The sequence below is a fragment of the Neoarius graeffei genome, chromosome 1 (assembly GCF_027579695.1).
Source record: "Neoarius graeffei isolate fNeoGra1 chromosome 1, fNeoGra1.pri, whole genome shotgun sequence".
Classification (NCBI taxonomy): domain Eukaryota; kingdom Metazoa; phylum Chordata; class Actinopteri; order Siluriformes; family Ariidae; genus Neoarius; species Neoarius graeffei.
The window spans coordinates 58457211-58474956 of record NC_083569.1 but is presented as its reverse complement, the minus strand read 5'-3'; the positions used below and the strand labels follow the sequence as shown (position 1 = coordinate 58474956).

Here is a 17746-nt window from a genome sequence, read left to right as displayed (position 1 = left end):
TTCTCAGAAGCATTATTTGAACACCATCAGTTGACGGCAGAATGAAAGAAGGCGGTTCTTCTGGGGAATGCACGCACCCATGGCCCATGAACCCATGCTTCAGTTTTCTGAAAGGAATAAAGATTCATTTCGTTTTAAATGTTTGCCGAAAATGAACTCGCCGTCTGACCTGCGGAAGCATATTGAGGCATGTAAACATTTTATTCCAAGAGAAAGTTTGCAGCAAAGTTGTCTGTGCTTTTAGAGCTAGCGATAACGTTGCAATAGCTATGCAGTCTGGTTCGTCAAATGACTTGCTATGGATTTTCCCGTCAAGTTGCCATCGCCTTGTCCACGGCTAACGATAACACATAGCTAGTTCACTTGGAGACTGTTAGTCTCATTCATCTCATTATCTCTAGCCGCTTTATCCTGTTCAACAGGGTCGCAGGCAAGCTGGAGCCTATCCCAGCTGACTACGGGTGAAAGGCGGGGTACACCCTGGACAAGTCACCAGGTCATCACAGGGCTGACACATAGACACAGACAACCATTCACACTCACATTCACACCTACGGTCAATTTAGAGTCACCAGTTAACCTAACCTGCGTGTCTTTGGGCTGTGGGGGAAACCGGAGCACCCGGAGGAAACCCACACGGACACGGGGAGAACATGCAAACTCCACACAGAAAGGCCCTCGCCGGCCACGGGGCTCGAACCCGGACCTTCTTGCTGTGAGGCGACAGCGCTAACCACTACACCACCGTGCCACCCTGACACTGTTAGTTAGCATGTAAAAATGGAGTTATGCTAACATGAATAATGTTAACTTATCTGAAGTCCTTTCAGAAATATGTTTTAGCATAATCTTGCCAAATAAGCAGAATATAGAAATCTTTCTTTTCAAGTAGCATTATGATTTCGAGTTTGAAAAGAGTTTGCTAGCATGTCAGGTGGAGTTTCACTGACTAACTAGCTTAACATTAAACCACCATGATGGCACAGCATGCGTTCATTTTGTGAATTCACAGTTCTGTCTTTGGTAACGGCATTAGGTTTTGTAAGTGTTATGGCAATAATACAACAATGCGTTGACAGAAAATGTACTTTTAATACTTGAGTATTTTTAAAAGCAAGTACTAGTACTTCAGTACTTTAAGTACTGAAATATCCCTGTCCCATCTGTTCTCTCTCTTCTCTCCCCCCTAAATCTGTCCCTCTGAGTTACATGTCAGTCCTGAGATCGAGATGCTGACCTCATCTGCTCCTTGGACCTGTCTGATCCATCCTGGTGCCCTGTGTCTGGTTGGAGTCTCATCACATCGCTCCTGTGGAGGACGGCCCCATATGGACAGTAGAAAGTCACACTTGGAAGACACTCTGGACGCTTACAGTAATGCTTTTATGGCTGAGGACGATAGTTGACTTGCTAACTTTAGGACTGCAGTTGTTATGAACAGTTTTGCACTCAAGTTTCCATCAATGAAGAGTTTATAACATCAACAAAACTGACTTCATGTTAAAACTGTTAATGTTAGTCATGTTGTCTGTTGTCGCCCAAATGAAGATGGGTTCCCTTTTGAGTCTGGTTCCTCTCGAGGTTTCTTCCTCATGTCGTCTGAGGGAGTTTTTCCTTGCCGCCGTCGCCACAGGCTTGCTCATTGGGGATACATTAGAATAAAATTAGCTCATGTTTAAAGTCATTAAAATTCTGTAAAGCTGCTTTAGGACAATGTTTATTGTTAAAAGCGCTATACGCTATACAGGGCGGCACGGTGGTGTAAGTGGTTAGCATGGTCACCTCACAGCAAGAAGGTCCGGGTTCGAGCCCCGTGGCCGGTGAGGGCCTTTCTGTGCGGAGTTTGCATGTTCTCCACGTGGGTTTCCTCCGGGTGCTCTGGTTTCCCCCACAGTCTAAAGACATGCGGTTAGGTTAATATGGGATGGCCTTGGGCTGAGGTGCCCTTGAGTGAGGCACTGAACTCCCGACTGCTCCCCGGGCGCTGTTAGCATGGCTACCCACTACTCTGGGTGTGTGTGTGTTCACTGCTTCAGATGGGTTAAATGCAGAGAGGAAATTTCACAAGTGTGTGATGAATAAAGTTATGCTTTCTTTCAAACAAACTTGACTTGGGGCGGCATGGTGGTGTAGTGGTTAGCGCTGTTGCCTCACAGCAAGAAGGTCCGGGTTTGAGCCCCGTGGCTGGCGAGGGCCTTTCTGTGTGGAGTTTGCATGTTCTCCCCGTGTCTGTATGGGTTTCCTCCGGGTGCTCCGGTTTCCCCCACAATCCAAAGACATGCAGGTTAGGCTAATTGGTGGCTCTAAATTGACCGTAGGTGTGAATGTGAGTGTGAATGGTTGTTTGTTTCTATGTGTCAGCACTGCCATGATCTGGTGACTTGTCCAGGGTGTACATACCCTGCCTCTCACCCATAGCCAGCTGGGACAGACTCCAGCTTGCCTGCGACCCTGCACAGGATAAGCGGCGACTGCCATGTGTTCTTCACTTTTTAATGAATGGTTAAAATTTTTTGGTGGTGGTGTAGTGATTAGCGCTGTCACCTCACAGCTAGAAGGTTCTGGGTTCAAGCCCAGCGGTCGGCGAGGGCCTTTCTGTGCGGAGTTTGCATGTTCTCCGCGTGGGTTTCCTCCGGTTTCCCCCACAGTCCAAAGACATGCAGGTTAGGTTAACTGGTGACTCTAAATTGAGCGTAGGTGTGAATGTGAGTGTGAATGGTTGTCTGTGTGTCAGCCCTGTGATGACCTGGCGACTTGTCCAGGGTGTTGTCAGCTGGGATAGGCTCCAGCTTGCCTGCGACCCTGTAAACATAAAGCTGCATAATAAATATCCAAGATTTAAAATGAATCTATTTCAGAATGGATACGTATGTATTGGGTGTGTTAACTGTTTGATAAATCCTATTTTCTGCTCTGGACCGCAGAACCAGCTGTGACGGTTCTTGCTTGCATACAGTACAGTGGCCAACTGGGGGGCGGGATCACGTTGGGTAAAAGGCGTAGCCCGTGCGCGAGATTTTTATTTGTATCCAATCAGCGTTGAGATGAGAACCTCGGTGGCGGCCAATTGGCCAATTAGCAGTGAGAAAGGCGGTGACTCGTTGCTCTGGTTGTGTCGGTGCTTTGAAAGCAGACTGCTCCCGGCAGGAGGAAGTGCACAGTGCATACCGACTGGCTGATATTTTCATGTCTGTGTTGGTTTATTTATACGGATAGAAACACATAACCTTAGATATCAGAATAGCTGGGTGGTGGGATTTTTTTTAATGCACTGTACGGAGAGTTTCAGTATTTAACTATTAAATCGGAGTGGACAGTGTGTGTGTGTGTGTAGCAGCAGCGTGGGTTAAGGTGGGCCTTAACCGGATATCCATCTGACAAGCCAACTGAATAATAATAATAAACATTAGTGAAGCTTCTTCTGTCACTCTCCTGCTTGGAGTTGAATATATACATTTAAACAGGAGCCTTGAAATCATACAAGAGGACAACAAGACCCTCATGCAAATGGGTAAGTGTTGTTTTGGTCTGTTCTGAGTCTGGATGGGATGTGATGGGATGTGATGTGATGATTGGGTTCAGAAGGTGTGATTGGATTTATTTAACGGTTGAGCCTCGAGTGAGAAAGCCAGCACTTCTTCGAGATGTTTGTTGTTTCAATGAGAAAGCCAAGGTGAAATGATTGCATGTCTTTTCCCCATTTAGGCACATTTGCTTGTTTTGTTTCTGTTCCTGAGGCTGTCAGAGCATCAAGGGAGGAGGAGGAGGAGGAGAGAAAACATGAAGCAGCAGTTTAACTGTACATGCTCATGGGCAGAACAGATTAGTGCAAGAATAAACCCTGGATTATTCGGTCGCTATAATGAATTTTGTCAAAGCTTCACTGTGCTGTACGTAACAGAGATGATGATGAGAGAGATCAGACATCAGTGATGGGCACCATCACATATATCGAGTCACTATGTACCGTTAGTCATCCCTTAGATCAGATCAGATCAGATCTGTCTTGGTGGATCACTGCGGATGTACGGACCCTTTCAGTGTTCATCCTCCCTTCGGTTCATACTGGAGCTTTTTGCATCGGATGTCGTTTGAGATGCCGTGCGATCATAACGAGCCTGGGGGGAAAAATGGATGTGAAAAAAGAGCTCTTGGTGAGTCTGTTTAAAAGAGGTCACACTCATCCACGCCCTGCACACATCCTTCTCTGGATGAGATCTTTAAAGAGGAGACTGGTGAAAGGCTCTCAGCTTTATTTTAAAACACCATACCAACCAATAATTTACTTGAAATAAATCACTTTAATATATACACTGATCAGCCATAGCATTAAAAACATTGATTGTTGTTGCAGTGGGGGTGGCACGGTGGTGTAGTGGTTGGCGCTGTTGCCTCACTGCAAGAAGGTCCTGGGTTCGAGCCCAGCAGCTGGCGAGGGCCTTTCTGTGTGGAGTTAGCATGTTCTCACTGTGTCTGGGTGCTCCATTTTCCACTACAGTCCAAAGACATGTAGGTTAGGCTAATTGGTGGGTCTAAATTGACTGTAGGTGTGAATGATTGTGTCTGTCTGTGTGTCAGCCCTGCGATAACCTGGTGACTTGTCCAGGGTGTACCCCGCCTCTCACCCATAGTCAGCTGGGATAGGATCCAGCTTGCCTGCGACCCTGTAGAACAGGATAATGGATGGATGTTGTTGTTGCAGTGGCACCTGTCAAGGGGTGGGATATATTTGACAGTAAGAACAGTCAGTTCTTGAAGTTGATGTGTTGGAAGCAGGAAAAATGGGCAAGTGTAAGGATCTGAGTGACTTTGACAACGGTCACATTGTGATGGCTAGATGACCAGGTCTGAGCATCTCCAAAATGGCACATCCTGTGGGGTGTTCCCAGTATGCAGTGGTTAGTTCCTATCAAAAGTGCTCCATGGAAGGACAACCGGCGACAGGTTCATGGGCAGCCAAGACTCATTGATTCACATGGAGCACAAAGGCTAGCCCATATGGTCCAATCCCACAGAAGAGCTACTGTAGTACAAACTGCTGAAAAAGTTAATCCTGGCTAAAGCAGAAAGGTGCCAGCATTAACTTTTTCAGCAGTTTGTGTTACAGTAGCTCTTCTGTAGGATTGGACCATATGGGCTAGCCTTTGTGCTCCATGCGAATAAGTGAGCCTTTGGCACCCAGGACCCTGTCGCTGGTTCAACAATTGTCCTTCCTTGGACCACTTTTGGTAGGTACTAACCACTGCATACCGGGAACACCCCACATTTTGCCATTTTGGAGATACTCAGACCCAGTCATCTCGCCATCACAAATACCCCTTTTCCACCAAATCAGTTCCAGGGCTGGTTCAGTGCTGTTGCTGGTTCACAACTCGTTCAACTTGCGAATCAGCTGAGAACCTGCTTGCTTTTCTATAGCTCGGGGTGCTAAGGGGAGCCACGTCATTACGTCACTGTATACGTTAGTTACGTCACTGCGTTTGCATAAACCTTGGCGTGAACATCGAAGCAACAACAACACGGAGAAGAAGAAGCAGCAACAGCAATAATGGATGACCGCTGCTTTACTGCATCCATGATATCTCGTCGCTTATTTAAAAATGGCGCCCTTTCGTGGTCTTGCTATTGTTGTTGGTCTTAACAACTCCACCCCCGCTGACGTAAGCAGTTCTTTCCTCCAGAAAAACCGGTTTTTCTGGCCCAGAGCCAGTTCTTTGTCAGTGAAAACAGAAAACCTGGTTCCAAACTAAGCACTGGCCCTGAACCAGCCCTGGAACTGATTTGGTGGAAAAGGGGTAAATGTGGCCCTTGTCAAAGTCACTCAGATCCTTAGCCCATTTTTCCTGCTTCCAACACATCAACTTCAAGATTGTTCTCTTGCTGCCGAATATATCCCACCCCTTGACAGGTGCCACTGCAACAACATAATCAATGTAATTCAGTTCACTTCTCAGTGTTTTTATTGTTATGACTGAACTGAAGTACACCGATCAGTCACTTCAATATACTCTCACTGAACGCTGTATTAGGAACACCTGTACACCTACTCGTTCATGCAGTTACCTCACCAGCCAGTCATGTGGATTGCAATGTGTAATTTATGCAGATACAGGCTCGCAGCCTCAGGCAATGTTCATGTCAACTATCAGTGGGCAAAAATGTGATCTCATTGATTTTAACTGTGATGTGATTCAGTACATTTACATGCACACTAATATATTTCACTATTTCAAAGATGATATTCATAATTTGATACAGGTCATGTAAACTGCATATTCTGTTTGGATACTCTGAATTTGGCCTTTTTCTGATTAAGACGTGGAATATGCTGATGTTATTCATGTTTTTGGAGCATTCTTTAGACATGTGTACAGCGCTTTCGGAACATGTGTCATACACTACGTTCAGACTGCAACCTGAAACGACCCATATCCGATTTGTTGTGAAATCCGATTTTTTTGTTAGGCCGTTCACATTACCAATTATATGAGACTTGTATGCGATCTCCAATATGAACGGAGAACGACCCAAAAGTGTCCCGCATGCGCAAATTGACACGTAATAAGCACATCTACCTAATGCGTAAACAAAAAAAAGCGCACTCTTCATGTTTAATGATTTTCTTTTTTTGTTTGTTTGTTTAATTATCTGGTTAGTGTTAAAGTGTGACGTCTCGTGTGTGTTTTTGTTTCTGAACTGAAATGAAAACGTGTAGCCTGGTAACGAGGGTTGACTCCTAAATGTCTCTCTAATTTCTATATAAGTGCACTACATGTTACTAGGAAGTAATGGATTTTTAAACTCTATATAGTGCACTCGAGCTTCAGTAGGCAGTCATTTGGGACACGGCCGCTGTATTACCAAACTCTTAATTCAGGCTTAATAATTTGCACATATTTATTTCGTCATATTAATAAACTTTTTCTACATTTTTATAAATATTTATTTAGATTGTTTATAGCCAGCTGAATTCTGCAACTTCTCTCAGCGCTGGCTCAAGGTGCATAAACACCAGTGCAGTTTGCTATGGAGATGAGGCGAGACCTGGCGATGTGGTACAGGATGGTTTAAGTTATAAATCAGTTATAGAAACTGTTTTATTTAATCAGGCTAACAGATAAACATCCAGGTCCCTACCAAATCCACCATTAGCTTGATCAATTCTATAAAAGTCTATTTAAATTCTGAAAACTGTATAAATGTTGTTGTTTTCCACCAAAGAGGCGGGATTAGCCAACGCAGAATAGTGACGTTTGTCTCTTGTTGATGACGTGTAGGTCGCATGAATGCGACCTGTCTGGTCAGACTGCAGTCGCATGTGAAAATATCGGATATGCATCGGATTTAGGACCACATATCCAAGCGGCCTGGGTCGCATGTGAAAAAATTGGATCTGTGTCGTTCAGATTGTCAATAACAAATCGGATACAGGTCGCATATGGGCAAAAAAATCGGATATGGGTCGTTTCAGGGTGCAGTCTGAACGTAGTCTTAGTTGGGGATTTTAAGACAGTTTATGACATGTGGCCTCTTGCCTGTTTACAGTCAGCTTTGTGCGTTGTCCAGAAACCAACTAGACAATTGCAGTCTGCATGTAAATGGGAATGTTAGTGAAATACATTTTTTTCGTGAGCCATGTTGGTAAGAATATTGTCTCTTCAGAATAAGGGCAAAAACTAGAATATTTTGTGCATTATTGTTGGTGATAGATGGGCTGATATGAGTATTTCTATAACTGCTGATCTCCTAGGATTTTCATACACAGTCTCTCAAGTTTACTCAGAATGGTGCAATAAAGAAAAAAGCATTCGGGGTGCAGCAGTTCTGTGGATGGAAAAGCCTTGTTGAGAGAGGTCAGCAGAGAATTACCAGATCGGTTCGAGCTGACCGAAAGGCTACAGTAACTCGGATAATCTCTCTGTACAATTGTGGTGAGCAGAAAAGCATCTCGATGCACAACATGTCAAACCTTGGGGCAGCTACATGTGCTACACCACTTCCACTTCTGTCGGCTAAGAACAGAATGCTGAGGCTGCAGTGGGCACAGGTTCACTAAAACTGTCCAGTTTAAGACTGGAAAATATAGCCTGGTCTGATGAATCTCGATTTCTGCTGAGGCACACAGAGGATAGGGCCAGAATTTGGCACCAACAGCATGAATCCATGGACCCAACCTGCCTTGTGTCAACAGTCCAGGCTGGTGGAGGTGGTGTAATGATGTGTGGGGAATGTTTTCTTGGCACACTTTGGGCCTGTTAATATCAGCCAATCATCACTTGAATGTGACCGGCTATGAGTATTGTTGTCCAAGTGCATCCCTTCATGGCCACAATTTACCATCTTCTACTGGCTGCTTCCAGCATAATGAGGCACCATGTCACAAAGCAAAAGTCTCAAACTGGTTTCATGAGCATGACGATGACTTCAGTGTTCTTCAGTGACCTTCCCAGTCACCCAATCTGAATCCAGTAGAACACCTTAGGGATGTGGTAGAACAGGAGATTCACAGCATGAAAGTGCACCTGCAAAATCTGCAGGAATTGAATTGTGTGACGCGATCATCTCCACACGGACCAGAATCTCAAAGGAATGTTTCCAACATCTTGAATTGAGGCTGGTTTGAGAGCAAAGGGAGATTCTGCCCAGTATTGGATGGTGTTCCTAATAAAGTGTCCAGGGAGTGTACATTTCAGTGTATTCAATCACTCCAATAGATTTGTCTTAATATGCTTGTGAGGATTTTCAATTGCCATAATTATTAGTCAGTAAATTAATGACACGTTTATGCCTACATTCAACCCTAACCTTAATACCTTAATCTCCATAATCATAATGAAACCGTTTAGCTTTTTAGATATAATTTAAAAATTTAAATTAAAGCAGCAGTTTTTGTAAAAATGGTGGCACAGTGGGTAGAATTGGCGCCTCGGTGCTTCAGGCTTGATCCTGAGCTCAGTTTGCTCACGGTGTTTTAGTTTTGCATGTTGTGTTATTGTTTGTGGGTTTTCTCCCACTGTCCAGAAACATGCTGGCTGGTTGATTTTTGATTTTTTTTTTTTTGTATTCTGTGGTGAAGAACTGGCATCTCAACTGTGTTGAATTCTCCCTCATACCCAGTGCTACTGGGATAGGCACCAGATCAACCGTGACCCTGACCAGGATCTAGCAGTTACTGAAGATGAATGAATGAAATGCGTTTTTGTAGAAGCATCTTTACTCATGGAGACCAGCTAAATGTCCTTATAAGGTCAAACCTGTCGGATAATTCTATGCATCTGGTACACGCACTCAGTTGCGTACATGCACAGCCAGACCAGTCTTTTTATCCTCAGCAGATCCTTTTAAGTTGATTTCTTTTAAGCCTGATGCTTTGTTGGCCTGAAATCAGTGTGATTATTAGATTTGGCAGTGGATTTCAGGTGTCCCGTCACTGCCTGACAGTATGCCACTTGCAGTTTGGGATCAAGCAAAGAACCCTGATTCTGAGGGCATAACAGTTGTCTTGTCTTGTTTTAATGGATCAGACGAGGCTGAAAATGCACTTAACCTATGTGTATGCCATGTCCTACAGAGTGATCCCTGACATGTTCCCAATGCTTTAAATAAAATGGGCCATAATGACCGATATTTCATGACCCAACGCAAACCTGCATTGCTCTGCCAGTGAAATCCTGTTGAACCCCCATACATACCAGTCTTTAATCCTGTCTAGTACCTGCATCTGAAACGCATTACTATATTCAGCATGTTTGATGTTGCTCCAGGAATGTATCGTTAACTGTTGTGCATAGTTATTGCTGAATTTTTCCGTTTACAGTAAAAGTAGAATAAAAAGTAGCCAAATGTCAAGTCCCCATGTATGTATGGTGCACTGTTCTCCAAAATTATTGGTACCCTGCAGGACACGAGGCAAAAATGATCACGTTGATTAAAGTAACATGTTGCAGGCTTTGTGTGAATGATATTGCCATTGGAAATGTGTGACTTCAATTTGGTCATTGTACCAGCAATGGCTTTGACATTGGGCCCAAGTTTATAAACTCGTGTCAAAGTAAGGCACCCTTGAAACTCTGTGATGGATGAGTGATTTGGTTTCTTTGCTTTTAAAGGAGAACTGAAGTCATTTTTAAACTTGCTTTATTTCTTAATTAACGTGTTATTCAATTACCTTTTTGGTTTTTAGTAACCTTATATCGTGACTCGCATTGGCAACTATCCATTCGTTATCTGTAGCCGCTTATCCTGTTTTACAGGGTCGCAGGCAAGCTGGAGCCTGTCCCAGCTGACTATGGGCGAGAGGTGGGGTACACCCTGGACAAGTCGTATTGGCAACTAATTGCAATTAAATATTATACTTATCGGCCTATTCGGTTTTTAGCCACGTTGAATTTAGTTCGTTTGGTCCACGGCAGGCGTCGCTTATCCACGTGATCTTCACGAGACTTGTGCGAGACTTTGAAACGTGAAGTGGCAGCCAGGTGTCCGTGCCGCCATTTTGAAAACTGTTTTCCAAACAAAATATTGCACAAAAATGAGTTTAAATGACGATTACTGCCTACTTTTTTTTTCAAACTTTCCCAATTGCTATCAAAAGAAACAACTTCCGGCTTGATTACGTCAGCATTTGAAAGAGGGCGCACGTGTGTCTTTTGACAACGCTGGCAGATGTCGATCACTTTGATTTCCGCTGTACGTTTTACTTCCGTCCTACAACGTCTCGCACAGGTCTCAACGAACCTCCTTTATGGCCATTGCTTTGACATATGGACTGGTATATTACAGAGCATATTTCAAACACTCATAACTTGCTATAGCAGCGACAAAATAGCTATCAAAAATGCATTCCGATATTTAATAAAATAAGAAATAGAATTTTGATGATGAAAAATCTGCCTTCAGTTCTCTTTTAAATCTGGCCTGATGCTGGACTAAAAATGTGTTATTTTTAAAGCTTACTTATTTACTACTTTACCCAGAAATGGGTGAAACTGGCACAGCTGCTTGCTGATGTCCATTTATTTTCATCAGAAAATACTAGAAGGAATTGCAGTGTGTTCTCTGTCATCACTTATCCGTGAATAGCCGCCTCCTCACCATATGGCAATTCTCAACTCCTTCATTTGCTTACTTTATTATTTATTGTTTAGTAAAGTCTAGCCTCTCTGTCTGTAGTCTCGCAGGCTTGTGGGTGTGATATTGCTTCAGTAGCACTTTTTCAGACCTGGTTTTTCATTTGTAATAAAGGAGCCTGACAGGCCATTTGAAACATTGCTTATTCTCGTTACCTGCTGAGTGTTCCTGCTGACCTGAGCTCCAAGATGACCGAAGTAGGCACCTTAATAGTCTCTGTACTTATCCATCACTTTTAATGCCTCCTTTGTGACAAGTGGTCCCCAGCGTTGCCATTCACATGATTTTAATTGGCTTCCCTTGTGTCCAAGTGACTCGTGTAGAGTCGTCATGCCTATTGAAATAACGGAGTCATTGCCTATATAGTGTCTCCTGGATGTAGTTATTTCTCCTGGTTTGTTATACAAGGTTTATTACATATCTTTAATTTAATTTAATAGCGAGACTTAAACGTGTCTGAGAGATCTTTATTGGCAGGTTTTCCTTACATAGAATATTGCAATGTTCTTGAAATTTTCTTAAATGTGTGTTAATTATTTCCATGAGTCTTTTTTTTTTTTGCCTGAAACAGCTTATTTAATGTGTGCATCTCTGCATGAAACAGAGGACTTGCTTGAAAATGTGATTAGTGTTCCCCCTCCCCCAGCCTTCGTCTCGGATGCGCCACCCAAGGCTCATGAATCAAGGCAACAATCATAAAGCGATTATCAGTTATAACTGATTGCTAAATCCTTTTATTATAGAAAAAGGACAGTCAACTAGAGCAGCCTTTCTCAACCAGGGTGCCGTCTGGCTTTGTTAGGGGTGCCGTCAAAAAATTATTATTCTAACATTGAAATAGAATTAAAATTCCAAAAAACGATAGTTACACTAATGCAGATCATCGACGCCTCATGCATCATCAAAATTTGTCTCACGGCCCCCTTTCCCATGTCACAACGTTACTGCCGGGGTCAGCGTGACTGCGTGTATTTTATATGGGGGTGCCTTGAGAATTTGCATACTTCTGAAGGGTGCCGTGACTGAAAAAAGGTTGAGAAACGCTGAACTAGAGTGTAAAAATCAGTAATTATAAAACTGTGGTGTAAATTATTTCATAGTCTAGCAAGGCGATTTGGCCATTAGTCTGATAATTTTAAAGTGGATCTTCTCCATATCGTCATCATTCATAAATAATGGTAGTCCTAGCCCAGGTCACAATCATTGAGGCTATTAAATCAAATCGTATCAGTTAGGGCTGTGCCGATAGATGATGCCATTGTCCATCGACGATGGTGGTCATCCATCACGATGAAGAGCCACCATCGTGATACCACGCCCCCTCCTGTCATAAACATGCGGATACGGTATCATCTGGGCCTGTTTAACCTAAAAAGTTAGTTTTTGTTAGTTTAGTTAGTTAGTTTTGTTTAATATATAAATATATTATATAACATATAATTATAAATACATAATTATATAAATCATTATAAAGTAATATCCTATTACCGCTTGTTCACGTAGGCTATGGTGCAGGGACGTGCTAGTGAACATAACATGTGGTTACACAAATACAGTATGCTACTAATAATAAATTTTGACTTCATTTTTTAGCCTACACTATACTTTTAATGTAAAATTTGTCATGTTGTTCAAATAAATAGCCACTATTAACGACTTCAGTCGGGAAATATTGCACCTTATCAAACGGCAGTGAAGCGCAGACTTCGGCAGAAGTCAAATAACTTTAATCTGGTAAATAGGCCTACTTTCAGACACAAAATGGTCCACTCTAAGCCATAATGTCAACCCAAATGGAAGAATGAAGGTGATTCTGACAAATATAAAGACAGTAAAAAAAAAAAAAAAAAAAAACAATATTAAATCATGATTTTAAAAGCTGGTGCAATAATTCAAACACTAATAAATTGGAGAAATTAGCGCGTTCAAGTGCGCACTAAAGGCCGAAACGCATCTTCAATTGATATGGTGTAAATAAACAATGAGTAATAGCTTAAGTGTAGTTTCTTCTCATAGTTTGAATACTAGTCTTTCATTGTTAGAGCTGATTAATATCTTGCCGTGATCAGTGAGTGCTCGGGGAGGTTCATTTCCACCTGCGCTTTGCGCAGCTCATTTCTCTGAAGCCTGCTGTGCGCAAACGCAGTGTTGACTGCTCGGCAAACTCCAAACGCTCGGTCTGTACTGGCCCTCTGTTGCGCAAGCGAGTTGGTTATGGCCAGGTTCAAATTGTGCCCAAAACAACTTAACCACGGCCATTTCAATTGCCTGATGGCTGCGACAATATTCGCCCCGTTGTTATACAGGCGATCTTTTTCTCCTCTATTTTCCATTCGGCAAGTGTCTCGCGCAATGCGTCTTCTAAATGGTCCGCTGAATGTGTCTCTGGCATGAAACTCGTCTGCAGGCATTTGGACTGCATTGCCCACTCTCGGTCCACATAATGTACGGTAGCTGACATATAGGGCATCATGTTGCAGCTGGACCACATATCCGTTATCAAGGCCAAATATTCCACATCACCTAGCGCCTTTTTTTTCTTTACGTGCCAAAGCCTCGGATGAGTATACTTATAATAATAATAATATATTTAATAATGTGGAATTAAAATCCCCCCCCCCCCCCCCCCCCCGCCCACGATATGATATGATCGTCCATCACGATGTTTCACTGTAAACATCGTCGATGCCAATTAAGGAGACATCGCACAGCCCTAGTATCAGTGATATCACGAAATATCAAATAGTTGCCTGAAGAATCAAAATTGTATTGTGTGGATACAAGCCTAATGTTTACACCTCTACTTTGTACATTTAGCTGGCCAAAGGATTTAGAATCTGAGTGCGGTCAGATCAATCCTACTTCTGTACACCAGTTTCCAACAGGAAAACCACTCCACCTTTTTCCTGATTGTCTAAATTTTCCCATGGTTTGTGGTGAAAGCTGGTTTCACGTTTCCAGTCATATCATTGTTTACATTCTCAGGCCCTGTCCACACGGCAACGGATTCAGGTGAATCTGATAAGATTGTTTATCGTTTCGGCCTGGCGTCCACACGGCACCGGCGTTTTGGGTGCCCCAAAACGAAATCTTTTGAGAACGGGTTCCAGAGTGAAAAAATCTGGCAACGGCGCCATTGCGAAGTCATCTGGATGAGTAGAACGGATTTGTTTACGATGACGTCACAACCACATGACTAGAACAAGCAGCACTCTCGCACGCATCATTCGTAACAACAGAAATTGTTTACAGATTAACCTGACTGACCTGCCAGACAGACAATTTACACCTGCTTTGATGAACAGAAAGTCCAGCCTTCCACACAAAGCAACAGTTACCTGACTATAATGGAGGCAGAGGGGAAAAGAGTCAGAGGACCCTTCAACAGACTGTTTTGTATGAACCACTGCATTGCATTCACTTTTGTATACAGCTTTTCTTTTAAATAAACAAGTAACTGAACCATTTCTTGAATTTCTTTTTTTTTATTGGATAAGACTGCTTTTCAAAATGTTCACACACAATATAAAAAGTTATATAAATTATATAAAAATTTTTTTCAAAATGTTCACACACACTAAGAAAATTAAGTTATATAAAACTATGCACACTAATAAAACTAATTTGTACACACAGAAGGCACGATTTCCTCGCGTAGTCGCAGCCATCTTCTTCTTGTTGTTGTGTGTTTGTTCCTGTGAGTGCTTCACGCCGGGTAGAAGAAGGCGTTTATGTGTGTAACAGACGTTGCGTTGTGTTGTTCACCAGTCTTTTTATTCTGAAGAAATGAGACACAAATACACTGCTGAGGATGGGCTGCAAACGTCCAGTGGCATTGGCGCTTACATTTCCAAAACGAACTGAAAGAGGCCAGCACCTCGTTCCCATAACTACCTGCGCTCTTAAAGGGCCAGCACAGAATTTCCCCACCACTACACACAATGGCAAGTGGAAAAAAATAAACCCGTTACATGCGCATGCGTCCTACTTCTATTGTTCTGGTGTCTCCGATGGGACCGTCTTACAGCGCACGTAGAGGTGAATTGAATTGAATTTATTTTTTATTTTGAACATGTATAAAAAAATGTATGTAACTATTTGTACGTACAAAAGAAAGAAAACAAGAAAGTGACCAAAAAATTTAATAAATAAAGAGCTAAGACATTACAAAACACCGCACATTGTTCGAAAAAGAACAAGGTGTGGCATGTGTATTGCATCGTTTTCAGCAAGCGTTGCGTTGCCATATGAATCTGATATTTTACTGATCCATTGCCCATGTGGACGCGATATTTAAAAAAAAAAAATCTCGTTGTCGTGTGGATGTAGCCTCAGTGATGGTGTGCTAATGGAATTGTGTTTGTTTAATTATTATTATTTTTCTTACAGAAAATATGTAATAGTGAAACATCTTAAATGGATGCATAACAGTGAATATTTCTGGCTGCTGCCTCACATGGAGGCTGTAGCCACTATTGCCGCTTTTCCACTACCAACGCGGCTGAGTTGGGCTGAGCCGTGCCGTGCTGAGTTGGGCTGAGTCGAGCTGAGCGGGGCTGTTGGCGTTGCATTTCGACTACAACCGCGCTGAACTCTGCTGGCTGGAAGTGGGTGGACACATTGGGTGGAGTTAGCGAAAGTGGGTGGACGTCACGTGATGTCGTTAGGCGGCGCAAACAGTGACATCAGTGACCTTTTAAGCGGTAGTCTCACGACCTGGATAGTAAACAATAAACATGGAGGACATGGAGTTGTTAGTGTTGCTGGTCTTGGTGCTGTGGCTTGTTGTCACCGACAACGCCAACAGATACTGGCAAGAGCGTATAGATGAGGCGAGGCGCATAAGGCTTCGTAATTCTCGTAATTCGTAATTCTTCTTCTTCCGGGTTTACGGTGTTTACAGATCCCAGCATGCTCGCGGGGCGTGTGTGGGCATGTGAGGACACTCCTCCTCACCAATCAGTGCACAGGGGAGTGTCTCCTCACGCCCCTAGCCTCACTCAGCTCGGTTTGGCTCGCTTCAGCCCCACTCCAAAACCGTGCGAGTTTTGGGTGCTGAGTAGGGCTGAAGCGAGCTGAGTCGTGCTGTTCTGAGGTAGTCGAAACGCGAGCCGTGTCGGGCTGAAGTGAGCTGAAAAAGGGTAGTGGAAAAGGGCCATATGTCATAGTGTTTTAAGAATGTAAGAATGAGTGTAACAAAGTGTGCACATACGCATACAAGTGTTCCGATTAAAATGTCCGGTGAGCGTATACAATTCGGTTCACCATTCGAAATAAATGGACTACAGTAAAGAAATCGATTTCAGACATGTTTATGCTTGTTACAGAGGGAAAGTGTGTTCCTGTTTTAAAATGTACTCCAGGTTGTCCCCCTTTCCTTGCCTTCTTCGGCCAGTGGTCCCATGTGTGATGTCGATGCGACACACTTCTGAGTTGTTACAAGAAGTTGTCGAAAAGAGCATTGAGACCACTGAGCTCTAGCGCCGGGTCATTTCCGGGAAATAATAGTTTGGGTCATGGCGACCGCGTTTGTATGTCAGCCTCAGTTCGGAGGTTTCAGTTTCGAAAACTGTAAGAGGTAAGAGTAAAATAATATAACGTACAGACACTTGGTATATTTTACTTCTGTAATTTTTAAATTGTTCATTACTATATGGACGTGATCAGAAAACAATTTTATTAATAAGTGGTAGCCACATGGACCCACAGGGTACCTATTTTTTAAAAAGTTGTGATTAATACTCCTTCCCCATACCCTTCTGGGTAGATATGAAGCTAGGGCTGGAAGCGAGTTAACATGGGAACGTGGTACTCTGTACACTGCATCAGCATTTTTGCCTTTCAGTGTATTCAGTGAACACTTGATTTCATCTCGTAAAATCTGCCTGTCAGCCAAATTGCATTTGCATTGGTAGAATTGGGAACAGTAGCTTTAAAGAAAATTGAAAGTCTTCTCAGTATGCAGCATAAATATACGGAACACATATATATATTTTTGGCATGAAGCAGCAGTATTTTGAGGAGCATTCCTTTGATCCACTGTACAATATAATAATACTGTGGTTTCTGTATAAAACTGTAAGAAGTGTAGTGTTCAGTGCACATATGACTTTTTTTCCAGCTTATGAAACGGTGAAATGATAAATTGCACTTCCTGGTCGTGTGTTAACTATAATTCAATGTTATTGTTATTTATTCGTTTCTCTATTAAAACAATTTATGAGACCTGACACTCTCAGATTTTCCTTAAACTCTCTGTAGATAATGACTGAGTCTGTACACAATATGAGAACTTGGGAAGCATTAGAGATGTTAATATCATGAAATGGGGAAAACTTTTTTTTTTTTTTTTGCCTTTTAATTAGATATTTAGTTCAGCATACAAGTTCACTTTTCCAGTGTTGACTTGGCACCCTCATTGGCGTCTTCACTGCATCTGGAGTGGAATTGTACTAAGTGAAAATGGGAGTTGAAAGGTGATCTGGTCGCACCCGTTGGCTTGAAGGATAGAAAATGAGTTGCTTTGGATGTCGGCGGATTGGAAAAGAAGCTTATGGCCTCAACAGAAGCATTAGAGAGTTTTGTTTCAAACGGTTAGTGGAGAGTAATTGCAGTG

General features: G+C 42.7%; 1 protein-coding gene across 3 annotated transcripts in view; it reads left to right on the top strand.

Moving 5' to 3' along the window:
• Positions 1 to 3137: 3137 nt before the first annotated feature.
• rap1gds1 (RAP1, GTP-GDP dissociation stimulator 1) overlaps positions 3138 to 17746 on the top strand; it is a 71414-nt gene continuing 56805 nt past the window's right edge. For all 3 annotated transcript variants that reach the window (XM_060935462.1, XM_060935472.1, XM_060935452.1), the window contains exon 1: positions 3138 to 3511. In XM_060935462.1, coding sequence (XP_060791445.1) covers positions 3502 to 3511 — 10 coding nt within the window. In that variant the 5' untranslated portion in view covers positions 3138 to 3501. The remainder of the gene's footprint in view (positions 3512 to 17746) is intronic.